This window comes from Budorcas taxicolor, chromosome 9 (assembly GCF_023091745.1).
Source record: "Budorcas taxicolor isolate Tak-1 chromosome 9, Takin1.1, whole genome shotgun sequence".
Classification (NCBI taxonomy): domain Eukaryota; kingdom Metazoa; phylum Chordata; class Mammalia; order Artiodactyla; family Bovidae; genus Budorcas; species Budorcas taxicolor.
Window position 1 is genome coordinate 21,604,783 of NC_068918.1, and position 22,447 is coordinate 21,627,229.

Here is a 22,447-nt window from a genome sequence, read left to right on the forward strand (position 1 = left end):
CCTCCATGAAAGCAGGATTAAAGAAAACTATTTTATTGTTTCATATTTTGTGACAGTGTGTTTTGAAAATGCAAAGTATACAAATGTAAAGCAAGATTTCAAGACTAGGAATGCCCCTTGTATGTGCATGTACTGAAGCTTTCCCTTTCTTTATGTTGTTGATGTTACTATTTGAAATGATACCTTCTCCCTCCTTGTGCCCCATCTTTACTTGTCATACTTATCTTTGATATCTGTCAAAATGGAAACTTTTAGGATCACTTACAAGTAGATGATTCTGCTTTGAATTGTATGCAGTTTCTGTGTTACTCTTCTAGTAGAAATATATCTTTTGCTTTGTGCAATCATTATTTGTGGGTTTACCTCTTTCTTACTAGTTGAAGTTTGTTAAAGATATGTATGCCTGACATATCTTCAAGTCTTTTTAAGTATCTTGACACAGTGTCTTGTCTAGAAGTGCAATAAATATACTTTTTTATTTATATCAGTGCTTCACAGTATAAAAGTGTGTTTTCAGATCTTATTTCATTTATTTTTTAATTTAAATTTATTTATTTTAATTGGAGGCTAATTACTTTACAATATTGTATTGGTTTTGCCATACATCAACATGAATCCTCCACAGGTATACACGTGTTCCCCATCCTGAACCCCCCTCCCACCTCCCTCCCCATTCCATCCCTCTGTGTCATCCCAATGCACCAGCCCCAGGCATCCTGTATCTTGCATCGAACCTAGACTGGCGATTAGTTTCTTATATGATATTATACATGTTTCAATGCCATTCTCCCAAATCATCCCACCCTCTCCCTCTCCAACAGAGTCCAAAAGTCTGTTCTATACATCTGTGTCTCTTTTGCTGTCTCACATACAGGGTTATCATTACCATCTTACTAAATTACATATATATGTGTTAGTATACTGTATTGGTATTTTTCTTTCTGGCTTACTTCACTCTGTATATCAGCTGCAGTTTCATCCACCTCATTAGAACTGATTCACATGTATTCTTTTTAATGGCTGAGTAATACTCCATTGTGTATATATATCACAGCTTTCTTATCCATTCATCTGCTGATGGACATCTGGGTTGCTTCCATGTCCTGGCTATTATAAACAGTGCTGCGATGAACATTGGGGTACACGTGTCTCTTTCAGTTCTGGTTTCCTTAGTGTGTATGCCCAGCAGTGGGATTGCTGGGTCATAAGGCAGTTCTATTTCCAGTTTTTTAAGGAATCTCCACACTGGTCTCCATAGTGGCTGTACTAGTTTGCATTCCCACCAACAGTGTAGAAGGGTTCCCTTTTCTCCACACCCTCTCCAGCATTTATTGCTTATAGACTTTTGGATCGCAGCCATTCTGACTGGCATGAAATGGTACCTCACTGTGGTTTTGATTTGCATTTCTCTGATAATGAGTGATGTTGCGCATCTTTTCATGTGTTTGTTAGCCATCCGTATGTCTTCTTTGGAGAAATGTCTATTTAGTTCTTTGGCCCATTTTTTGATTGGGTCGTTTATTTTTCTGGAATTGAGCTGCAGGAGTTGCTTGTATATTTTTGAGATTAATTGTTTGTCAGTTGCTTCATTTGCTATTATTTTCTCCCATTCAGAAGGCTGTCTTTTCACCTTGCTTATATTTTCCTTTGTTGTGCAGAAGCTTTTAATTTTAATTAGATCCCATTTGTTTATTTTTGGTTTTATTTCTAGTATTCTGGGAGGTGGGTCATAGAGGATCCTGCTGTGGTTTATGTTGGAGAGGGTTTTGCCTATGTTCTCCTCTAGGAGTTTTAGTTTCTTTTTTGCCTATGTTCTCCTCTAGGAGTTTTAGTTTCTGGTCTTATGTTTAGATCTTTAATCCATTTTGAGGTTATTTTTGTGTATGGTATTAGAAAGTGTTCTAGTTTCGTTATTTTACAAGTGGTTGACCAGTTTAAAGAGATTGTCTTTAATCCATTGTATATTCTTTCCTCCTTTGTCAAAGATAAGGTGTCCATAGGTGTGTGGATTTATCTCTGGGCTTTCTGTTTTGTTCCATTGATCCATATTTCTGTCTTTGTGCCAGTACCATACTGTCTTGATGACTGTAGCTTTGTCGTAGAGCCTGAAGTCAGGCAGGTTGATTCCTCCAGTTCCATTCTTCTTTCTCAAGATTGCTTTGGCTATTCGAGGTTTTTTGTATTTCCATACAAATTGTGAAATTATTTGTTCTAGCTCTGTGAAAAATATCTCTGGTAGCTTGATGGGGATTGCATTGAATCTATAGATTGCTTTTAGTAGTATACTTATCTTCACTGTATAGATTCTTCTGATCCAAGAACATGGTATATGTCTCCATCTATTAGCATCCTCTTTGATTTGTTTTGCCAGTGTTTTATAGTTTTCTATATATAGGTCTTTAGTTTCTTTAGGTAGATATATTCCTAAGTATTTTATTGTTTTCATTGCAATGGTGAATGGAATTGTTTCCTTAATTTCTCTTTCTGTTTGCTCATTGTTAGTGTATAGGAATGCAAGGGATTTCTGCTTGTTGATTTGATATCCTGCAACTTTATTATATTCATTGATTAGCTCTAGTAATTTTCTGGTGGAGTCTTTAGGGTTTTCTATGTAGAGGATCATGTCATCAGATCTTATTTCATTTAAAATTTTAACTTCATTTGACAGATGGAGAAATATAGGGACATTCAGGATCAGTGAAGTGAGTGAATTGATTTATTGATATAACCCTAATAGCAAGGACTTCACTTTAAACCACATCTTACTTTACTAACATTCTTTCTATGGTGAATAAATAAAATAATGCCAGAAGAGTTGTTAAAAATAGCATCTTTGTATCATAAAACTTAGTCATTTAGGGCATACCTATTTTGACTTAATCAGGTATTCTTAAGTAATTGTTCTAACTAATTGTTTTTACTAAAGAATTAAGTACATTTTTTGAAGATTGTTTTATATCTAGATACAACTGAGAATAATTTACCTTAGATACAATAATGTTTTTATCAGTGTTGCATCATAATGTCCTTTGTCATGAAAATGAAAGTCACTCAGTTGTTTCCAGCTCTTTGCAACCCCATGGACTATACAGTCCATGGAATTCTCCAGGCCAGAATACTGGAGTGGGTAGCCTTTCCCTTCTCCAGGGGATCTTCTCAAGCCAGGGATCAAACCCAGGTCTCCTGCAGGTAGATTCTTTACCAGCTGAGCCACAAGGGAAGCCCAAGAATATTGAAGTGGGTAGCCTATCCCTTCTCCAGCGGATCTTCCCAACCCAGGAATCAAACCAGGGTCTCCTGCATTGCAGGTGGGTTCTTTACCAGCTGAGCTGTCAGGGAAGCCTGTGGCGTTTGGCATATGCTTAAGTATAAGGAGCAAACTTTTCCAGGAAGGCTGTGGTACATTTTGATACATATTGTGTGAGGGATTTTCCTCCCTTTTTATCCTAAAGTGAATGTGTTAGTGGCTAAAAAAGTCATTTAAATGTTTCAAATATAATTAAGTGTAAGGAATATTGGTTTACCATAAAACCATAATTAGTTTATTTTGCTTTCTTTGTCATCTATTCCATTAATTGCTAATAGCAATTTTATTAATAGTATATTTTTGAGACTTCTGTGAGGGAATTTTGCAGTTTCTAGCAAAAGCACACATGCATTTACCCTTTCATCCAGCCATCTCATTTATAGAAATCTATCCCAGAAATACACTGACAAAAATTTTGAAAATGCATGTGTACAGATATGTTTTATAGCATATAAGAGCATAAAGTATAAAGACTGGGACTTCCCTGGTGGCTCAGTGGTAAAGAATCCGCCTGTCAATGCAGGAGACACGTGTTCAATACCTGGATCGGGAGGATTCCCTGGAGGAAGAAATGGCAATCCACTCCAGTGTTCTTGCCTGGGAAATCGCATGGACAAAGGAGCTTGGCGGGCTACAGTCTATAGAGTTGCAAAAGAGTCGGCCATGATTTAACAGCTAAACAACAACAGTAACTATAAAAAAGACTAGGAATAATACACGTGTCTGTATATAGGGACTTGTTGAGTTAGTTATGGTTTATCTACAGGGTAGTACTATGCAGTTATAAAACTGAATAAGAAATACCTCTGTATATTGCCATGGAGTGATACTCAGGATCTTTTGTTAAGAGAGATAAAGGTGGAGACCAAAAACAAAAAAGTGTTTAGAATGTTACTATTTATATGGGAAAGGGTGGGAATATAATACAAGTTCAAACGTGCTTGTATTAAAAAATGAAAGAATGTATCATATTTTGTTAAGTGATTGCTTATAGGGATAAGTAAAGAATGAGCTGAAGAGTCAGGAAATATACCTTACTTTGGAGTCATTTAAATAGTTCATATCATAAATACATATAATTAAATGAACCTAACAGTACCTACTTGACAGTATAACCTTGTAAGAAGCACTTTAATTTTTTAACCATTTTTAAAGTATAGTAATTTTTCAGTGTGTTAATTTCAGATGTATGTCAAAGTGATTCAGTTATATATACATATTTATATATAAAATATATATTATTTTTAGAATCTTTTATATTTATATATAAAATATATATTATTTTTAGAATCTTTTCCATTATAGGTTATTATAAGGTATTGAATATAGTTCCCTGTGCTCTCTAGTAGGTCCTTGTTATTTATCTATTTAATATATAGTGGTGTTTATATGTTAATCCCACACTCCTAATTTATCTCCCACACACCCTTATTGTGTCCTCTGGTAACCAGAGAAAGTTTGTTTTCTATGTCTTATCCTCTGTTATGTAAATAATTTCATTTATATCATTTTTTTAGATTCCACGTATAAGTGATATCTTATGATGGTTGTCTTTCTCCAGCTTCCCTGAGTATGATAATCTCTAGGTCCACCCATGTGCTGCAAATAGCATTATTTCATTCTTTTTTTATGACTCATATCCATTGTGTATACATATACCACATCTTCTTTATCTATTCATCTCTAGACACTTAAGATGCTTCCCTGTCTTGGCTATTGTAAATAGTGCTGCAGTGATCATTGAAGTGCATGTGTCTTTTTGAATTAGAATTTTCTTCACATGTATGCGCAAGAGTAGGATTGCTAGATCATATGGTAACTCTGTTTTTAGTTTTTACAGAGCCTCTATACCATTCTCCATAGTGTCTGTACGAATTTACATTCTCACCAACAGTATAGGAGGGTTTCTTTTTCTCCACACCCTGAAAGGCACTTAATTTTTTTTTAAGGCACTTTAAAACATAGGCATTTGACTGTACATGCCAAGTGATATGTTGTCTAAATGACAAAGAAAACAATAGAAATATTACTGTTTTAAGTATTCATGTTGCTTATGGTAGTGCTGGTATTATGATTCTGCATTCTTATTTTGTCTTGTTCAGTAAATGAAACAAAAAACTGATACCATTGATAACTCAGATCTTCAGTTTGTTTTAATGCAAGCACAGATATAATATATAGCAATTTATGATGTGTTTTATCTTAAAAGCTTTAAGAAGGGAAACCTGTAGAGGAAAATGGATTTCAGAGACATGTCAATCAATCCAAATTTTGAAACTGTGATGGCTCTGGTTTATATAACGCTTTCTTCCTATTACGTGTATTTGGAATAATTACATAATAAAAATGTTAAAGGAAAGAGTTCATCATGTCTGTTTGGATACATATTATTTCTTTTGTCCTGTTAGAGCCCTAGACTATCAGCTAATGTATAGATCATTTCATCTTATAAAAATAGAGCAGCTATTTGCTTAAGGTTTAAAAGACATAACTCGTAGTTTAGCATTCTTCCAGGGATATAGTGTTTTGAATTCTATCACAATTGAATAATTCTGGAATATTTTGCTCATGTAATAGCAGTAGCTGGTATAGTTTCTGCCCAATGAAGAAGCTCATATATTTAAAAGGTGTATGTCTCCTCTTTAAGTGCAAGTTCTGTTCGGACAGGGGCTAAATGTTTTTTGTTCACTTAAGAATTATAATAATGCTTGTTGTACATTAGGTACATAAGTGTTAAATGAATAATAAACGTCTGTACCTTTGTTATAGAATAACATTTACATAGCACTTGATATATTTTCAAAATGCTTTCAATTATAATCTTTCATTTTTCCTCTCAAATTTCCCACATGTTGAAAAGACTGGTATTCTCCATTTGGGGCTTTCCAAATGATGCGGGTAACAAACCTGCCTATCAGTGCAGGAGATGTAAGAGCTGCTTGTTCAATCCCTGTGTTGGGAAGATCCCCTGGAGGAGGGCATGGCAACCCACTCCAGTATTCTTGCCTGAAAAACCCCATCGACAGAGGAGCCTGACGGGTTATTGTCCATAGGGTTGCAAAGAGTTGGCTGTGACTGAAGTGACTCAGCACACACGCACAGTCTCCATTTAATGAAAAAAACAAAACAAAACATAGAAAATAGTGCTTGAATGTTGTGTAAATCCCAGAAAATTGCAGTTGCTTTAGAAACCATGTGTAATAAGTAATTACAGATTTAGGGACAACTTTCTTTTAACCAATATGGATAAAGCTTTATGAATAAGTAAATATTTTGGCTACAGATGTCTTTGTTTGAATCATAAAATTGGTAGGTTTAAAGGTCAAAATGAGTCAGTGGTCAACAGTTTCACACCTTTCAACCTGTAGAATAGTCAGACCAACTAGAAAGAAGATGGGAACTGTTATCCCTTCATCATTATCAACTTGCTAGTCACCCATGAAGCTGACAGCTGAATGGGAACTGATTTCTCTGGCTGCCCAGATCATTTGCATTAATTTTTATTCTTCAGTTGTTTCTCTTTATTCATTCATCTAGAATCTTTCATTTTCATTAACAAAGCATGGCCCTTGGTTGACTAGTATTTATAGTGACAAAGCATGAACAGAACCCTGGCAGCAGTGCATTAGGGAATTACAAGAGCCATTGACTGCTTCAACCCATCTAGTCAAGTAGGAGCAAGAGTTACATCCTCCCCAATGCAGCAGAGCCATACTGTGTAGATACTTGATTGGGCAGTGGGAGTTTGGTAATTAACTTTGCATGCCAACCTGCTCTCCAGGTCCAGATCTAGGAGAAGAATCCTGTTGCTGCCAAATGAAATTTAAAGTTAGGACCAAAATAAATTAAATATATCCTGTCCATTGACAAATACTGAATGTTCATATATATATATATATATATATATATATATATATATTCAAATTCAATATTGAGTTAACCTATGGCTCTATAAAAATATTTTGGAACATAATAGAAGGGAACATATTTGTAAAGAAAAATCTGATCCTGAGAAAGAATTACAGTTAAAAAAAATACATGGTTATATATTGTTGGCATTATCAATAATAAGAAATATGACCAGAAGATGAGAAAAAAATATGCCTATAATAGCTGAAATTACAATGTTAATGGTTGACTTTAGTAATGATGTATGGAAAACAAAAATGTAATATCATCTGATATGGGATTTGTTGTTCAGTCACTAAGCCATGTCTGACTCTTCATGACCCCATGGACTGCAGCATGCCAGTCTCCTCTGTCCTCCACTGTCTCCCACAGTCTGTCCAGATTCATGTCCAGATTCACCTGTCCATCAGGTGGCCAAAGTGTTGGAGCTTCTGCTTCACCGTCAGTCCTTCAGTGAATATTCAGGATTGATTTCCTGACAGGTTAGATCTCCTTGTAGTCCAAGGGACTCGCAAGTGTCTTCTCCAGCACCACAATTCGAATGCATCAGTTCTGAGGCACTCGGCTTTCCTTATGGTCCAACTCTCACACATGTACATGACTACTGAAAAAACCATAGTATACTCCCTGCAAAAAAAAAAAAAAAGTTGAAATTCTAAGCCTCAGTACCTCAGAACGAGGCTATATTTGGATATAGAGTCTTTAAAGCAGTGTGTGTGTGCTAAGTCACTGCAGTCGTCTGACTCTTTGTGATCCCAAGGGCTGTAGCCTGCCAGGCACTTCTATCCATGGGATTCTCCAGGCAAAAATACTGGAGTGGGTTGCCATGCCCTTCTCCAGGGGATCTTCCCAACCCAGGGATTGAACACATGTCTCTTATGTCTCCTGCATTGGCAAGTGGGTTCTTTACCACTAGTGCTACCTGGGAAGGTTTAAAGGGGTTATTAAGTTACAATAAGGTCATTAAACTTAATTATAAGGTCACTGAAATGGGCTTCCCTGGTGGCTCAGACAGTAAAGAATCTGCCTGCAGTGAGGGAGGCCTGGTTCAATCCCTGGGTTAGGAAGATCCCCTGGATGAGGGCATGGCAACCCACTCCAGTATTTTTGCCTGGAGAATCCCCATGGATGGAGGATACTGGCAGGCTACATTCATGGGGTTACAGAGTCAGACACTACTGAGTGACTAAGCACAGCACAGAGGTCATTAGGGTGGGTCTAAATTCAATATTACCATTATCCTTACAGGAAGTAATTTGGATACCAGACATGTACAGAGGGAAGACCTCTGTTCAATGAAGTGTGAAAATGTAGGGAGAAGATGGCCATTTATAGAGGGAAGACCTGTGTTCAATGAAATGTGAAAATGTAGGGAGAAGATGGCCATTTACAAGCCAAGAAGAGAGGCCTCAGAAGAAACCAACCCTGCCAGTACCTTGATCCTGGACTTCTCCAGAATTATGAGATCAATTTCTGTTAAGTCACCCAGTGTGTTACCTTGTTACGACAATCTGAAACTAATACCCATGTTAAAGGCAGTTAAAAGCAGAATCAACATTCCCCCCAAATTGAATCAGCGATATAAAAGCAAAGTTTAGAAACTATTGGCAAATATATTTTTTAAAGGTCAACACAATAGAACAAAAAAGGAAAATTTGTGTGTGTCTTCTTTATCTTTGTATGACAGATTGAGATATGCTGCTATATCTTTTCCCATTCCTCCCTCCTCACCCCTAAAAATCAAAACTGTAGTGAAGAGAAGTTAAATAAAAGAAAATTCTCCTCAGTGGTAATTTTTAAGTCATAAATGAAAATTAAAATATTTGAAAGTCTCAGTTTCCCAGGACTGTCATATCAAAGTACCACGAACTCAGTAGCTTAAACAACAGCAGTTTATCGTCTCACAGTTTGAGAGGATCAGTGTTGGCAGGGCTGTGTTCACTTAGACAGCACTGTGGAAGAACTGTTCGCTGCCTCTTTCCTCTCTTCCGGTAGCCACTGATATGCCTCAGCTTATAGATTCATCGCTCCAGTCTTCTGTCTGCACATGACAGCCTCCATGTGTGTCTTTTCAGGGCCTTCCTGCTGTGTGTTCGCATTTTCAGTTTATTTGATATAAGGCATGTTGGAATAAGGCTCAGCCTAATGACCTCATTTTCACTTGATTACCTCTGTAAAGACTCTGTTTTCAAATAATGTCACATTCATAGGTCCTGGGAGTTAGGACTTTGACTTATTTTGAGGGGAGAGATACAATTCCACCCATAACATTAATGTACCAAAACATTAGCAATGGTAATCACTGTATCATTTTTTAAAATTTTCTGTTTTTTAGTAGGCATGTATTGCTTTTATAATCTGAAAAATGTTTTTCAGAAAGTAAACAAATGATTTTTGTAAAAAGTCTCACTTTTGAATTCTGTACATTAGCTCTCAGTTTCTATGTTATATAATTCTGGTTGATTTAAATTGTTTTATTATTCAGCAAGAGTCCATTTGCATTGATGTAACATTTAGCAATCTGTCATCTGCATAATTATACATCTGTGATTCTAGGTAGGATAGAAGATGCTCCCATTTCTGAATTAAAATAGTCTCAGCATTTGTTATCTGAAGAGAGCAGACTGGTGTTATAGGTAAGAGAAGGACAATACGAATCAAGAAGGCATTTAGCAATAGCATAGGAACAGTATGAACACCATCAGTTAACCCCTAACTCCTGAGTCCCAAGCCCATTAGAGTTTTCTCACACATTAGGCAAGTAGGTGAGGCATCCTTATATCCTTATTAGGCTTCTTGTAGTCAGACAGTATATTTTGATTGAATGGTTTTTTGTGAGTTATTGAGTACTGCTTTTTAAAAATCAAAATGGCTATATCAGCTTTCTAATGACCTAACTTTTTTTTTTTTTTTCTAGATTTGCATGCAATGGATAACTCAGTGTTTTTGGAATTATTTAGATTGGATAGAAATCTGCCATTACATTGCTACCTGTGTTTTTCTTGGTCCAGATTATCAAGTGTATATCTGTATAGCTATATTCAAACATCTTCAACAAGATATTCTACAGCACACTCAGACTCAAGATCTGCAGGTTTTCCTAAAAGTGAGTAACTTTATTTCTAGAGGAAAAATTTTGGTTGAAAGTTGTCAACTTTGATGGGGTGCCTAGTGCCAGATATTTTTCTATATGCTCATGCAATCCTAAAAACAACCTTGAGAGGTAGGTATTATTATCTTTATTTTAGAGATGAGGAAACAGGTATTAAGTACATTGCCCAAGATTTTACAGCTGGTGAATGCTGCTGAACTGTGATGGGGCTGGGATATGAAGTTAAGCTGTCTGGCTACAAAATTTTGCTTTTAACCAGTATGCTGTGCCTAAAGGACTTTTTTTTTTAATACTCCTCTATCTTATTTAGCTAATAAAAGTTCAAGTTACTATGTGTTAATACACAGCTTTGAAACTTTTAAAAAAATGTAATTTCTTATACCTTCATACTCTATTTTTCTAAATTTTAAAATATTTTTTGAAAGGTTTCCATGAAAGAAACTATCTTAACACTGTTTTTAAAGTCATTATTATATAGAAGTACAGAAGTTAATATTTTAAAGCAAGATCTAATAGCTTTCTTTCTCACAATAATGTGACTTTTGAAACTCTGGACTTTAGAAAATATATATAAATACCTCCCTATGTGTGATTCTTGCTGTAAATCCAACTTTGTTTTAAGTTTAAATATTTCCTTGAATTTAAAGTACATTTCCCGCCCCCTGCTACCCTCAGATACATATGCATGCATATATACACTTACCCCAGAACCAACATTTGTCATATGTGGCTTTTTTCTAGGTGGACAAATAATTTCCATGTGAATTAATTTTATTTTTATTATTTATTGTTAGATTTTTTTCAGTTATTTTTCTTTTTTTGTTTCTCATTTATTTACTTTTATTAAAGGATAATTGCTTTACAGAATTTTGCTATTTTCTGTCAAACCTCAACATGAATCAGCCATAGGAATATATATATCCCCTCACTTTTGAGCCTCCCTCCCATCTCCCTCCCTATCCCACCCCTTCAGGCTGACACAGAGCCCTGTTTCAGTTTCCTGAGACATACAGCAATTTCCTGTTGGCTATCTATTTCACATATTGTAGTGCAAGTTTCCTTGTTACCCTTCCCATACATCTCACCCTCTCCTCCCCTCTCCCCACGTCCATAAGTCTATTCTCTTTGTCTGTTTCTCCATTGCTGCCAATTTTCTAGATTCCATATATATGCGTTAGAATATGGTATTTATCTTTCTCTTTCTGATTCACTTGTCATTTGATGATGTCTTTTGTAAGTAAATGTCATTGATCATTTAAGATTGATAAACTGTCAATCATTTTTATTTCATTAATACTAAATCCAAAAGATCTCAAACTTCCTACATGTATCATAGAATTATGATCTTAGAAACATTCTTAATGAAATAAAGTATAACACAACAATGGTCATACAAGCAGAAGGAAAAGTTAGGTAGAAAAAGAAAAAAAATTATCTGTAAAAGGTAATTTGGAGAACAGGGATGGTTAAGTAAGTGAGAATTATATTGAGGACAAACTTTTCAGTAAGGGGCATTTTCATTAGTTGCAGTGGTCAGTTAAAGGGATTTCAGGGCCTAAAATTTCCCAAAATACTTACGTTTGAATGCCTCCTTACCTATAATTACCTAATCTCTTATCCTACTTTAGTTTCTTTTATAGTATCTGTCACTGACTGAAATTATTTTAGATATATTTTTGTCAGTCTTCCCCAGTATAATGTGTAAGCTCCACAAGGATTGTGATTTTGTCTATCTCAGTTACTAGTTTATTTTTCAGTGCTTTAAACAGCACCTGGAACATAGCAGGTACTCAATAAATACTTGTTAGAGTAAACAAAGAATGTAAATAAATATAAAGGGAGAGATTAATGGACTTAATTTTATTCACATTGAATAACAAAAATTATTAACAGCTTCCTTTCCACCAAAGGGGTGTCCATATATTTCATCATCTTTAAACCTGATAGATGCTGGTGATTATTGCAGTCTCACCTCTTCCTGATTGCTGCCAGGAAAAATAATAGAGTTTACAAATGGTGACCTCTTTAAATATTTCCCAAACTCTATTATGCTCTAGGCATAATGCTATCAATTTAAAACTAAAGAATTTTAAAATGAGGGTTTTTTAAAGATAAAAGATTATCTTTACTAAGTCCTACTTAAATTACTAAAATTTTAATTGAATTGGCTTAAATCCAAAGTAAGAGAATGTTGGCAAAGAATTAATTTTAGCAGTTGTCCTGGAGCTAACCTTACTTCTTACTCCTGCTGTTTGCATTCACCTGAGGTATTAGGAAAAATGCCTTTCTAATACCATGACTTCATGTTATTTTTTGTTTCCAGCAAATAAATTTTAGGGTCACTGATCTCTTTTATGAGCAGTTATTTTTCTTGTGAGATAAATTCCAGTGTACTCTATTAGTATGCATTTACATACCCCATTAACTACTCCATTAAGCCCAGTTAAAATGTCTTCTTTGAAAAGTATGTAAACATATGTACACTATTTTTCACTTATTCGCATATTAACCAATAATGAAATTTCGATTAAGGAAGTGATTTTATTCTTCCTTTCCTCAGAAAATCCACCAAGTCAGAAAGACTTAGGATTTTAAAAGTCCTCATTAAACTGTTGTTGTTATGGGGATTAAACCTTTGAAATTATGTTTTATACTTTCTGATCCAAAATCTCAGACTTGTACAAAGGAAGAAAAACTTATCAATAATTCTCCATATAACTACATACCACAGCCATAATGATATTCTTATGTAGATTACATGTTATGCCCTGACTCTACATATTTAGTTTATGACTGTTTCTGAGAGGCAAGAGGACGTAGAGTAGTTCAGGGGACTTGTATATATTTATGAGGGCTCTTTTTTTTTTTAATTTTTGAAGAATGAGCCCCTACTTTTGTAATAAAGCTATTTTTAAAAAGTATATTAATCATTATATAAAAATAGATAGAACAAGCATCAACTATGCTAAATGATTTCAAATAATTAGACCCAGTTGAAATAGTTTCCAAAATATTGATAAACCACATACATGTTTTCAATTACAGTATTATCAGTTATCCTGAGAAACTTGAGAAAATGAGATTATTCCAGAAAATTGAAATTATGAAATTCTTTTCCTTGTTTGATTTCACGTATTGACAGAAAGAGATATGATAGAAGCATTGCTTTAGGAATAAAAACGTCTCTGAAACATATAGTATAGAGAAAATACCAACACATTCTGTATTTACTTTGGTTTAGGCTCAAGATTTGAAATTAAGTAATTGAGTCTAGACTCAGTGCTTGAATTTATGGTAACTCCCCGAATAATTCTTCATGATCAGTATATTAAAAAAGATGACTTGGAATTTCTTAACTAAGTTTCATCTAATTAAAAAAAGAAAACAAGCAGAATAACTTGTTTATATTTCCTAATTTGATTAAACCACTAAAAGATTAGATAAATGCCATGGGTGTAAGTTTATCAGCAAGGTATTGTCTTTAAAAGGCAGTTTCTGTTAGACACAACAAAAATGTGGGTTGGATAATAAGAGCAGCTAAGTGCATTATTCTCACACTATGACATTGGATAAATTACTGCTGAGCTAGAAGACAACTTCTAAAGATGTGCTGAAAATCTTAGTCCTTGAACCTAACATTTTTCTGTGACAGATGATAGTTCAGAAAATCTGTAGGCATCAAACTTTCAGAAATAAAAACATTTAACAAAATTAATTTTCTCAGTATCTCAGACTTGAAAATCTAAAGTTGGGTTGGTTTGTTTTTTAATGAATCTCTCTCTCTTTTTCTCTCTCACATGCATTCCCCCGCTCCCCCACACACATACATACAGACACACACAAAAGCAAGTTTAGGTAGCCTTACTTTGATGGTATTTAAGAAGACCCACTGTTTTGGCAGACTAGCTATATTTCATTGCTTTCTGCATGCTAATAGGCTGGCAGTGATCTTGGTTTTAGTTTATGAATTCAACCCGGGGAAAAACATCACTGAAATGCCAGGCTGGGAAAAGATTGCCTTCCAGTGAAAATTAGGCTGTGAAGACTCAAAATACTTAATTAAAATGCTTCAAGTAAATCCTGCATATTACAGAGAAACCAATTTATAATTATGTAAAAATCAGATTAATTTCATCCCATCAGTAAATTGTCAAGTGGGTTTTTCTGTTGTTTCTGCTTGCAGCTGTGGTTACTCGAACATGTTGGCATAAGAAATAGAGATCAGACTGAAGAAAGAAAAAAAAACCAACTAATTGTATAGTAAGCTCTTAAAAGGCAGAAGTGTTTATAGTATTAAAAATAATTCACCATCTGAAGAAACAGATGCAGGATATTCAGTGTGTTATTCAACTGTGGTTTTCAGTTAGGTTTTTTACCTTCACCTTACATCATTTGAGCCCACCTCAAGTTAAATTCTGCCACTCTGTATAAGTTTGGGCATGTTGCTTACCTCCATATGCCTAATTTTTCTCATATGTTAATTGAGTATGAAGTATTACCTATCACTTAGAGTTGTGGAGGAATGAAATGAGGTGATATCTGTGAAATACTTGTACAACATTATCTGGTACATTGCAAGTGCTTTAAAAAAAAACTAGTGACTTATTTCTCCATCTCTGTTCATCCTCCTTTTAGTGAGTCCATCCATGCTTAACATTATAAATTTGTAGTGCAATCAAGAAAATCTAGCTCAATCATTTCAGAGAATGTAGCTTAACAAAAATATTCTGACCACTGTTGATGCTGTGAATGCTTATTGAATGACAGGCACTGGGCAAAAGGATTGCTCATTCACTCATTGACCCTGTCCAGCATCTGTGTTCCAAGCATCGTTTTAGTTACAAGATAGGCCATGGCCTACCACATTGACTTTAATATTTTACTTATTACTGTTGTTCAGTCACAAAGTCATGTCTGAGTCTTTGTGACCACCTGGACTGCAGCACATCAGGCTTCCCTCTCCTTCACTCTCCCAAAGTTGGCTCAAACGCTTATCCATTGAGTCAGGGATGTCATCCAATCATCTCATCCTATTTCATTCCCTTCCCTTCCTGCCTTCAATCTTTCCCAGCATCAGGGTCTTTTCCAGTGAGAAAGCTCTTCACATCAGGTGTTCAAAGTATTGGAGCTTCAGCTTCAGCATCACTCCTTCCAATGAATATTCAGGGTTGATTTCCTTTAGGATTGACTGGTTTAATCTCCTTGCTGTCCAAAGAATTCTCAAGAGTCTTCTCCAACACCACAGTTCAGAAGCATCAGTTCTTTGGCACTCAACCTTCTCTATGGTCCAACTTTCACATCCATACAGGACTACTGGAAAAACTATACCTTTGACTATATGGACCTTTGTTGGCAAAGTGATGTCTCTGCTTTTTAATATGCTGTCCAGGTTTATAATAGCTTTTCTTCCTAAGATCAAGCATCTTTTAATCATGGCTGCACTCACTGCCTGCAGTAATTTTGGAGACCAAGAAAATAAAATCTGCCACTCTTGCCATTTTTTCCCCATCTAGTTCTACTAGTAGATAAACAATGTGTGAATGAATATATAATATCTCAGGTACTGATAGATCTTAAATATAAAGACATCAAACATGGTAAGGGAGTCAGAGAGTCAGATTCATAAGTGCTATTTAGATAGAGTCTAGTGAAGGCTGCTGTGAGTGGGTGATCAGAGACTGAATGAAGCAAAGGAAAAAGGAAAGCAATGCAAAGACTTCTGTGCAAAATCCTTCTAAATGAGAAGAAAGGCAAGTGTAAACGCTCAGAGAATGTAGCTTAACAAAAATATTCTGACCACCAAGTGGGCTTGGCCCACTTACAAAGTGTTGAGATGACCGCTGTGGCCAAAACAAGGTGAGGGACTAAGAATGGTCAGGGATGAGGCAGGAATCAGATCACATAAGGCTTTCTAGTTCACGGTAAAGAGTTTAGAAAACACAGTTTATGTTGTTATTGTCTATATATACAAGTGAAAAATTGAGGCTTAAAGAATCTGTAAACTTTCCCAGGTAAAACTAACTAACACAGGTGAGTTTGAACCCATTTTGGTCTGAATCCAAATTCTATGCCCTTTCTGCTGCTGCTGCTGCTAAGTCGCTTCAGTCGTGTCTGACTCTGTGCGACCCCAGAGACGGCAGCCCACCAGGCTCCCCCGTCCCTGTGATTCTCCAGGCAAGAACACTGGAGTGGGTTGCCATTTCCTTCTCCAATGCATGAAAGTGAAAAGTGAAAGTGAATATGCTCAGTCGTGCCTGACTCTTAGCGACCCCATGGACTGCAGCCTACCATGCTCCTCCGTCCGTGGGATTTTCCAGGCAAGAGTACTGGAGTGGGTTGCCATTGCCTTCTCCAGTGCTCTTTCTAATGTATCCCTAACTAATCTGTTTACTTTAAAAAAAAACAACCGACCCTAAATTCAGTGGGCTTTCTAATTAAATGCTCTCACTAGTAAAAGGAAACCAGTGGATACATACTTGAAACTAGATTCTGTGTACAAAGGAGAGAGGGAAGCTGCATATATGCCATATTGTATAATATTGAATACACACACAACATTGTGGTTTAGGATGGTAATTTTTAATTCTTTTTTCATGGTTCAACATTTGAAACTCAACATTAATGAAAAGAGCAAATCATTTAAGGCACTTCAGTTGAAAATCCAGTGCATAGAAAAAGAAAACGCAATATGTTCAAAATGAACTCCCCAACCAAGATATAAATTGTCCCAGAAGTAATTTATTAAAAAGAAAAAACTTGAATAGAGTACTGTCTGTGTAAAATGTGATAATGTTACCTTATATAATTGTATATGTCTGCCTATTTAAAGAATAAGGGAATTCTTATTTTTATCCGCAGTCCAATATACTTAGGTCTATAAATAAAAAGATAATAAAACAGTATTCTGAGGAAATGGCCCCTTTATAACTTGAATGATTGGCTGGCAGTCTAAGTGGTCATAATTACAAAGAAAAGTAATTCACTAAAAGGCAATTAGAGAATATTTAGGATAAAATCGGAGAATCTCTCCAGTGGTGAATCCCAGGGATGGCGGAGCCTGTTGGGCTGCTGTCTATGGGGTCGCACAGAGTAGGACACGACTGAAGCGACTTAGCAGCAGCAGCAGCCAGTACTCTTGCCTGGAGAATCCCATGGATGGAGGAGCCTGGTGGGCTGCAGTCCATGGGGTCGTGAGGAGTCGGACACGACTGAGCGACTTCACTTTCACTTTTCCCTTTCATGCATTGGAGAAGGAAATGGCAACCCACTCCAGTGTTCTTGCCTGGAGAATCCCAGGGACGGGGGAGCCTGGTGGGCTGCCATCTATGGGGTTGCACAGAGTCAGACACGACTGAAGCAACTTAGCAGCAGCAGCAGCAGCAGCAGGATAAAATGGAAAATATTCCACTTCGAAGACAAAGTGGAATCCAGAGGTTCTGAAATTTTATTCAGAATTAATATTGCCTGTGAATTTTAAATCTATATAATTTAAAGACATTTCTTTTAAAATTAATATTTTATATTTTTCTTATGAAACAAGGCCTTAATAACCTTATTTGCCATTTTTATGGGTGTCTCTTCAATATAGTTACAGAGTATTTTCTCTTTATTTTAGTATTAATGTCTAAAATGGGAGCCACAGTTTAAAAAACATGTTTTAAGGAAAAGGTATTTTTAAACGAAGTAATAGCTATGGTTCTCCATAGGTAGTTTTTATTTTTAAACTAAAGTGGAGCAATAATTAAAAGATGTTAAAGTAGGTTTTGCTTACTTTTGCTCAGGAAGAATTATTAGCACTATTTTTCAAATGCGGTGATTTCCTATTATAATTCACATATAATGAACAATAAGCATTCTTTTAAAAATCATAAATATGCACAAAGACAGTTTTTCTGTCATTAAGTTTTTTTTTTTTCTTCTAGTTAGAATAACACATTACTATAATTCTTTTCCAACTTAGGTATAGTTTTAGTGAAGGGGTGATTAATGTCAAATCACACATAATTTAAATAGTTCCATGACTACAACAGTTAAAGTGAATTCTTGAATAGCAAGATTAGTCTTACTTCATTCCTACTTTTACACCAAAGAAAAAAATGAAATATGTTTGATAGAGAAATTTACAAAGATGTAGTATTTCTGCTCTTCTTAAGATGAACATCTTCCTTTTGATTCAGTTGCTTATACATAAAACTGGAAATATGATATATACCTTAGCTGTTAATGTTTTAGAACAGAGACCTGTCTCATTCATCTTTGGGTCTTCACTGTATAACCAAGAACCTTACATACAATAAGGGAATAAATGAGGTTAATGAATGAAGAAATGGATAATGTCACAAGTATTTTAAACTGAAGAGTAGTTTAAATTTTTACGTTCGAAGGTATTAACTCTTAAGGTACAATCTTATTCATCTAATTTAACATCTAATTTTCTTAGTTATGATATCAGTTTTATAGATCACTAAGAATGCTTCTGTTTCTAAGGTACCAATTAACTTATCTCTCAGATTATCCAGATTTTTGGTAATATGTGGCAAGTAATATACTCTTCTCCCAAGTTATCTGTGAACTATTACTAATCTAGTCATCACTAGTGACATCTGAGGCCTTTAAAAACATGCATTCTTTTTTTGGCTGTATCATGTGGCTTTGGGGATCATAATTCCCCAACCAGGGATCAAACCCTTAACCCTTGCATTGGAAGTATGGAGTCTTAATAACTGGACCGCCAGGGAAATCCCTAAAAACATCCATTCTTACTGAGAATTTGTGATATTTTCCTAGTACCCTACATTTATGTCTCTCATCTACAAACTGATTTGTCTCTAAACACAGTATTTGGTATATGATAATATATTATCTTTAATTCTTTTGAATTGTTTCTATTTATTGTTAGTAGTTTTTGCCTTTAAGCTGTTATCTCCAGAAAGGCATGAGTTGTCAAAATTTTTTTTAACATCCAAAATTTCTAACATGTTACATTGAATCAAGGATCAAGTTTCTTTTGCAGAATTTTGTTGTTGTTACTTTGAAAGGTTGGCATTCCACAGCTAGTATTTGGAGATACTAAAATAAAAATAGTCCTAAAATTTCCTAAAAGTGTCTAAGATTCTAAATGGATGCTTTGTTATTTTTCATTCTTGAGTGCCACATTTGGGACACTAGCCATTAAATTCCAAATTAGTATAGATATGCATAATACCAACATTATGAGTTACAGACTGCTGGAGATTTTATGAACGTAGCTGTAGAATAGATATTCCATGTAATATTTTAAGTGTTCTTTGATAAGCTTTAAAGTCTTTACTAATTACAGATGTAAGCAATCATTCTATAATTGGAACTATTACATCTAAAACATTAGGAAGGTTTCATTATCTAAGTGTTTGTTTTTTTTTGTTGTTGTTAGCTATAAAGCAGTTTTGGTTTTGAAAACAGACAACCTAGTTATCACAGGGACATGATTTTTTGCTATCATATATATGCATATATCATATATATATACACACACATATCATATATATATATATATATATAGCTTACTAAATAAAAAGCATTTACTAGCAACATAAATAAAATGATGTATCAACTGTTTAAAACCCATTAACTTAGAACTGTGTGTCTTTCCCAAGCAAATGAACGTCTCTTTATATCTTTTGACAGGAAGAAGCACTGCATGGGTTTCGAGTGAGTGATTACTTTGAATACATGGAAATTTTGGAACAAAACTACCGACCAGTGTTGCTGAGAGACATGCGGAACATTAGAGTGCAAAGCACATAGATCAAGGAACACACAATTTATTTTTATGTTTATTTTTAAAGGAAACAAGGATTTGATTATTTTCTGTGTCCAGAACAACATATGCTTTGTGAATACACAAAACTGTAGATCAGTACTGAGAGTTTTTGAATATAATAATATATTCAAGTAGGTATCACCTCAAAGTGATTTTTGTAAGTTTGTTGTTATGTAAGATTGTTTTGGCTTTCCCTGGTGGCTCAAACAATAAAGAATCTGCCTGCAATGCAGAAGACCTAGGTTTGGTCCCTGGGCTGGGAAGATCCCCTGGAGACAGGAATGGCAGCCCATTCCAGTACTCTTGCCTGGAGAATTCTATGGGCAGAGAAGCCTGGCAGGCTACAGTCCTTCGGATTGCAAAGAGTTGGACATGACTGAGCAACTAACACAAGGTTGTTTTATAATCAAATCCAGCTTATTTATAGTTCTTTATGTTTAAGAGTTAACGTTAACCTACATTTCCTTCTTCCCAGGATGATTAATATATTTTTTTTCAATGAGCTTGGATATGCCACTTTCAATAGCAACATTACTGTAAATAGCTACCATCCAAAGAGAGTCCATGGAGATAAGACAGTTGCTTTCTTCGTTATTATGTCTGTACATATAAAAGAAAATAGGCAAAACCATAACTGCTTATTTTACATATAGAGGAACAAATCATATTTATCATGAAAAGTGGTAGGAAAATTATTTTCGTCAGGCATAATTGTTTTTCTAGGAATTGCTTTTGACACCTATATCAATTTATAATTTTTCATGTGAAATGTAGTCTCAACATGGTTCATTTAAAAGATAGATTGATTATTTCATACTGGTATGCATTTAACACTCATTTTTTATGCAGTTTCCTTATTGATAGATTTGATTTGATTTGTAATGAACTTAAAAACATTAAAGAGAATAGATTTGTAAATTATTTCAAATGACCAACACAGTGTTTTGTTTTATTTAAATACAAGGCTCTGCTCCATTGAGATTAATAAAATATGCTAGGGTCTCTTTTCTTATAACCATCACATCTAATATGTGAAAGATAAGACATAAAAATACTAATTTTTCAGTTGGCAATTTCAACAGGTTTTTAAAATTATTAGTAAAGGTCATTTTGTATTCATTGCTTATATTTAAATATAAATCAACCATTAAAACCATTCTAAAGCCTTTTTTCTTTTCAACCAAAAATGGCTTATCTCCAGACTATTTTTCCTTTTAGTATAGTGAAATAACTGGTACCATACAATTTTCCTCAGTTTTGTGATATTTAGGCTATTGCAGTATCAACCTTCTAGAATCAGGTTTTGTGCAGTAAATGCCAACAATAGCTTCTCAGTAATGATGTTCCTAAAGGGCATTGAAAAAGTTGAGAAAAGAAAATTGAGCAAGTTAATTTGACATATTGCTCACTTTAGCTCTGGCTGAAATGAATTAAGGAAGAAAGCCCCAGGTTACTCAAAACACCAAGTTTTGTCTACTTTTAAACTTAATTTTGAAAAGCTGTTCCACAGAACCTGTAATAATACATGATTGTGTTTATGTTTCTTCCCATTCTGTTCCTGAGATACTGTTACTGGTCTTGAGAAACTTGCAGCTTTATTTCTTTTTAAAAGCTCTAACATGGTAATTGGAATACAATTGGAGAAGGAGCTATAACTTAATTTTATAATATTCATTGGTGATTTTGATCAGAAACTTAAGATCTAGATTATAATTACATTTCGCAAAAGCAACTTCAGCTAGAGCCAGAGGGCTTTTGTTTTTATTTGATAAATATCTTGTGAACAATGACTCAGCAGGTTGGTGAAATAACATATAAAGTAACAGTATTTTTTGTAACTGCCATTGTGAATTATTTTTGTACCTTTTTTACTTTAAAATTACTCTTTAGAGTAGAAATAAATATAGCCCTGTCTTGCCTCTCAATTTTATTTTTAATTAAGTTCCTAGGACTTATTTGTGAGGGAGGACCTTATATATTTTACAGGATTTATTATAATTATATTTTGTTACAATGTAAACAAATTGGTGAAAAATTTAAATGTTCTTATATCCATCTTCAAATATCTGTTCCAAAGAATAGCAAGGAGAGATAAGAAAGCCTTCCTCAGTGCAAAGAAATAGAGGAAAACAAGAGAATGGGAAAGACTAGAGATCTTTTCCAGAAAGTTAGAGATACCAAGGGAATATTTCATGCCAAGATGGGCACAATAAAGGACAGAAATGGTATGGACGTAACAGAAGCAGAAGATATTAAGAAGAGGTGGAAAGAATCCACAGAAGAACTATCCAAAAAAATATCTTCATGACCCAGATAA

At 34.8% G+C, this 22,447-nt stretch overlaps 1 protein-coding gene across 1 annotated transcript in view; it reads left to right on the forward strand.

Moving 5' to 3' along the window:
- TBC1D32 (TBC1 domain family member 32) overlaps positions 1-20,114 on the forward strand; it is a 194,732-nt gene extending 174,618 nt beyond the window's left edge. The window contains exons 32-33 of the mRNA XM_052645875.1: positions 10,134-10,322; positions 19,995-20,114. Of these exons, the coding sequence (XP_052501835.1) occupies positions 10,134-10,322; positions 19,995-20,114 (309 nt within the window). The remainder of the gene's footprint in view (positions 1-10,133; positions 10,323-19,994) is intronic.
- Positions 20,115-22,447: the final 2,333 nt, after the last annotated feature.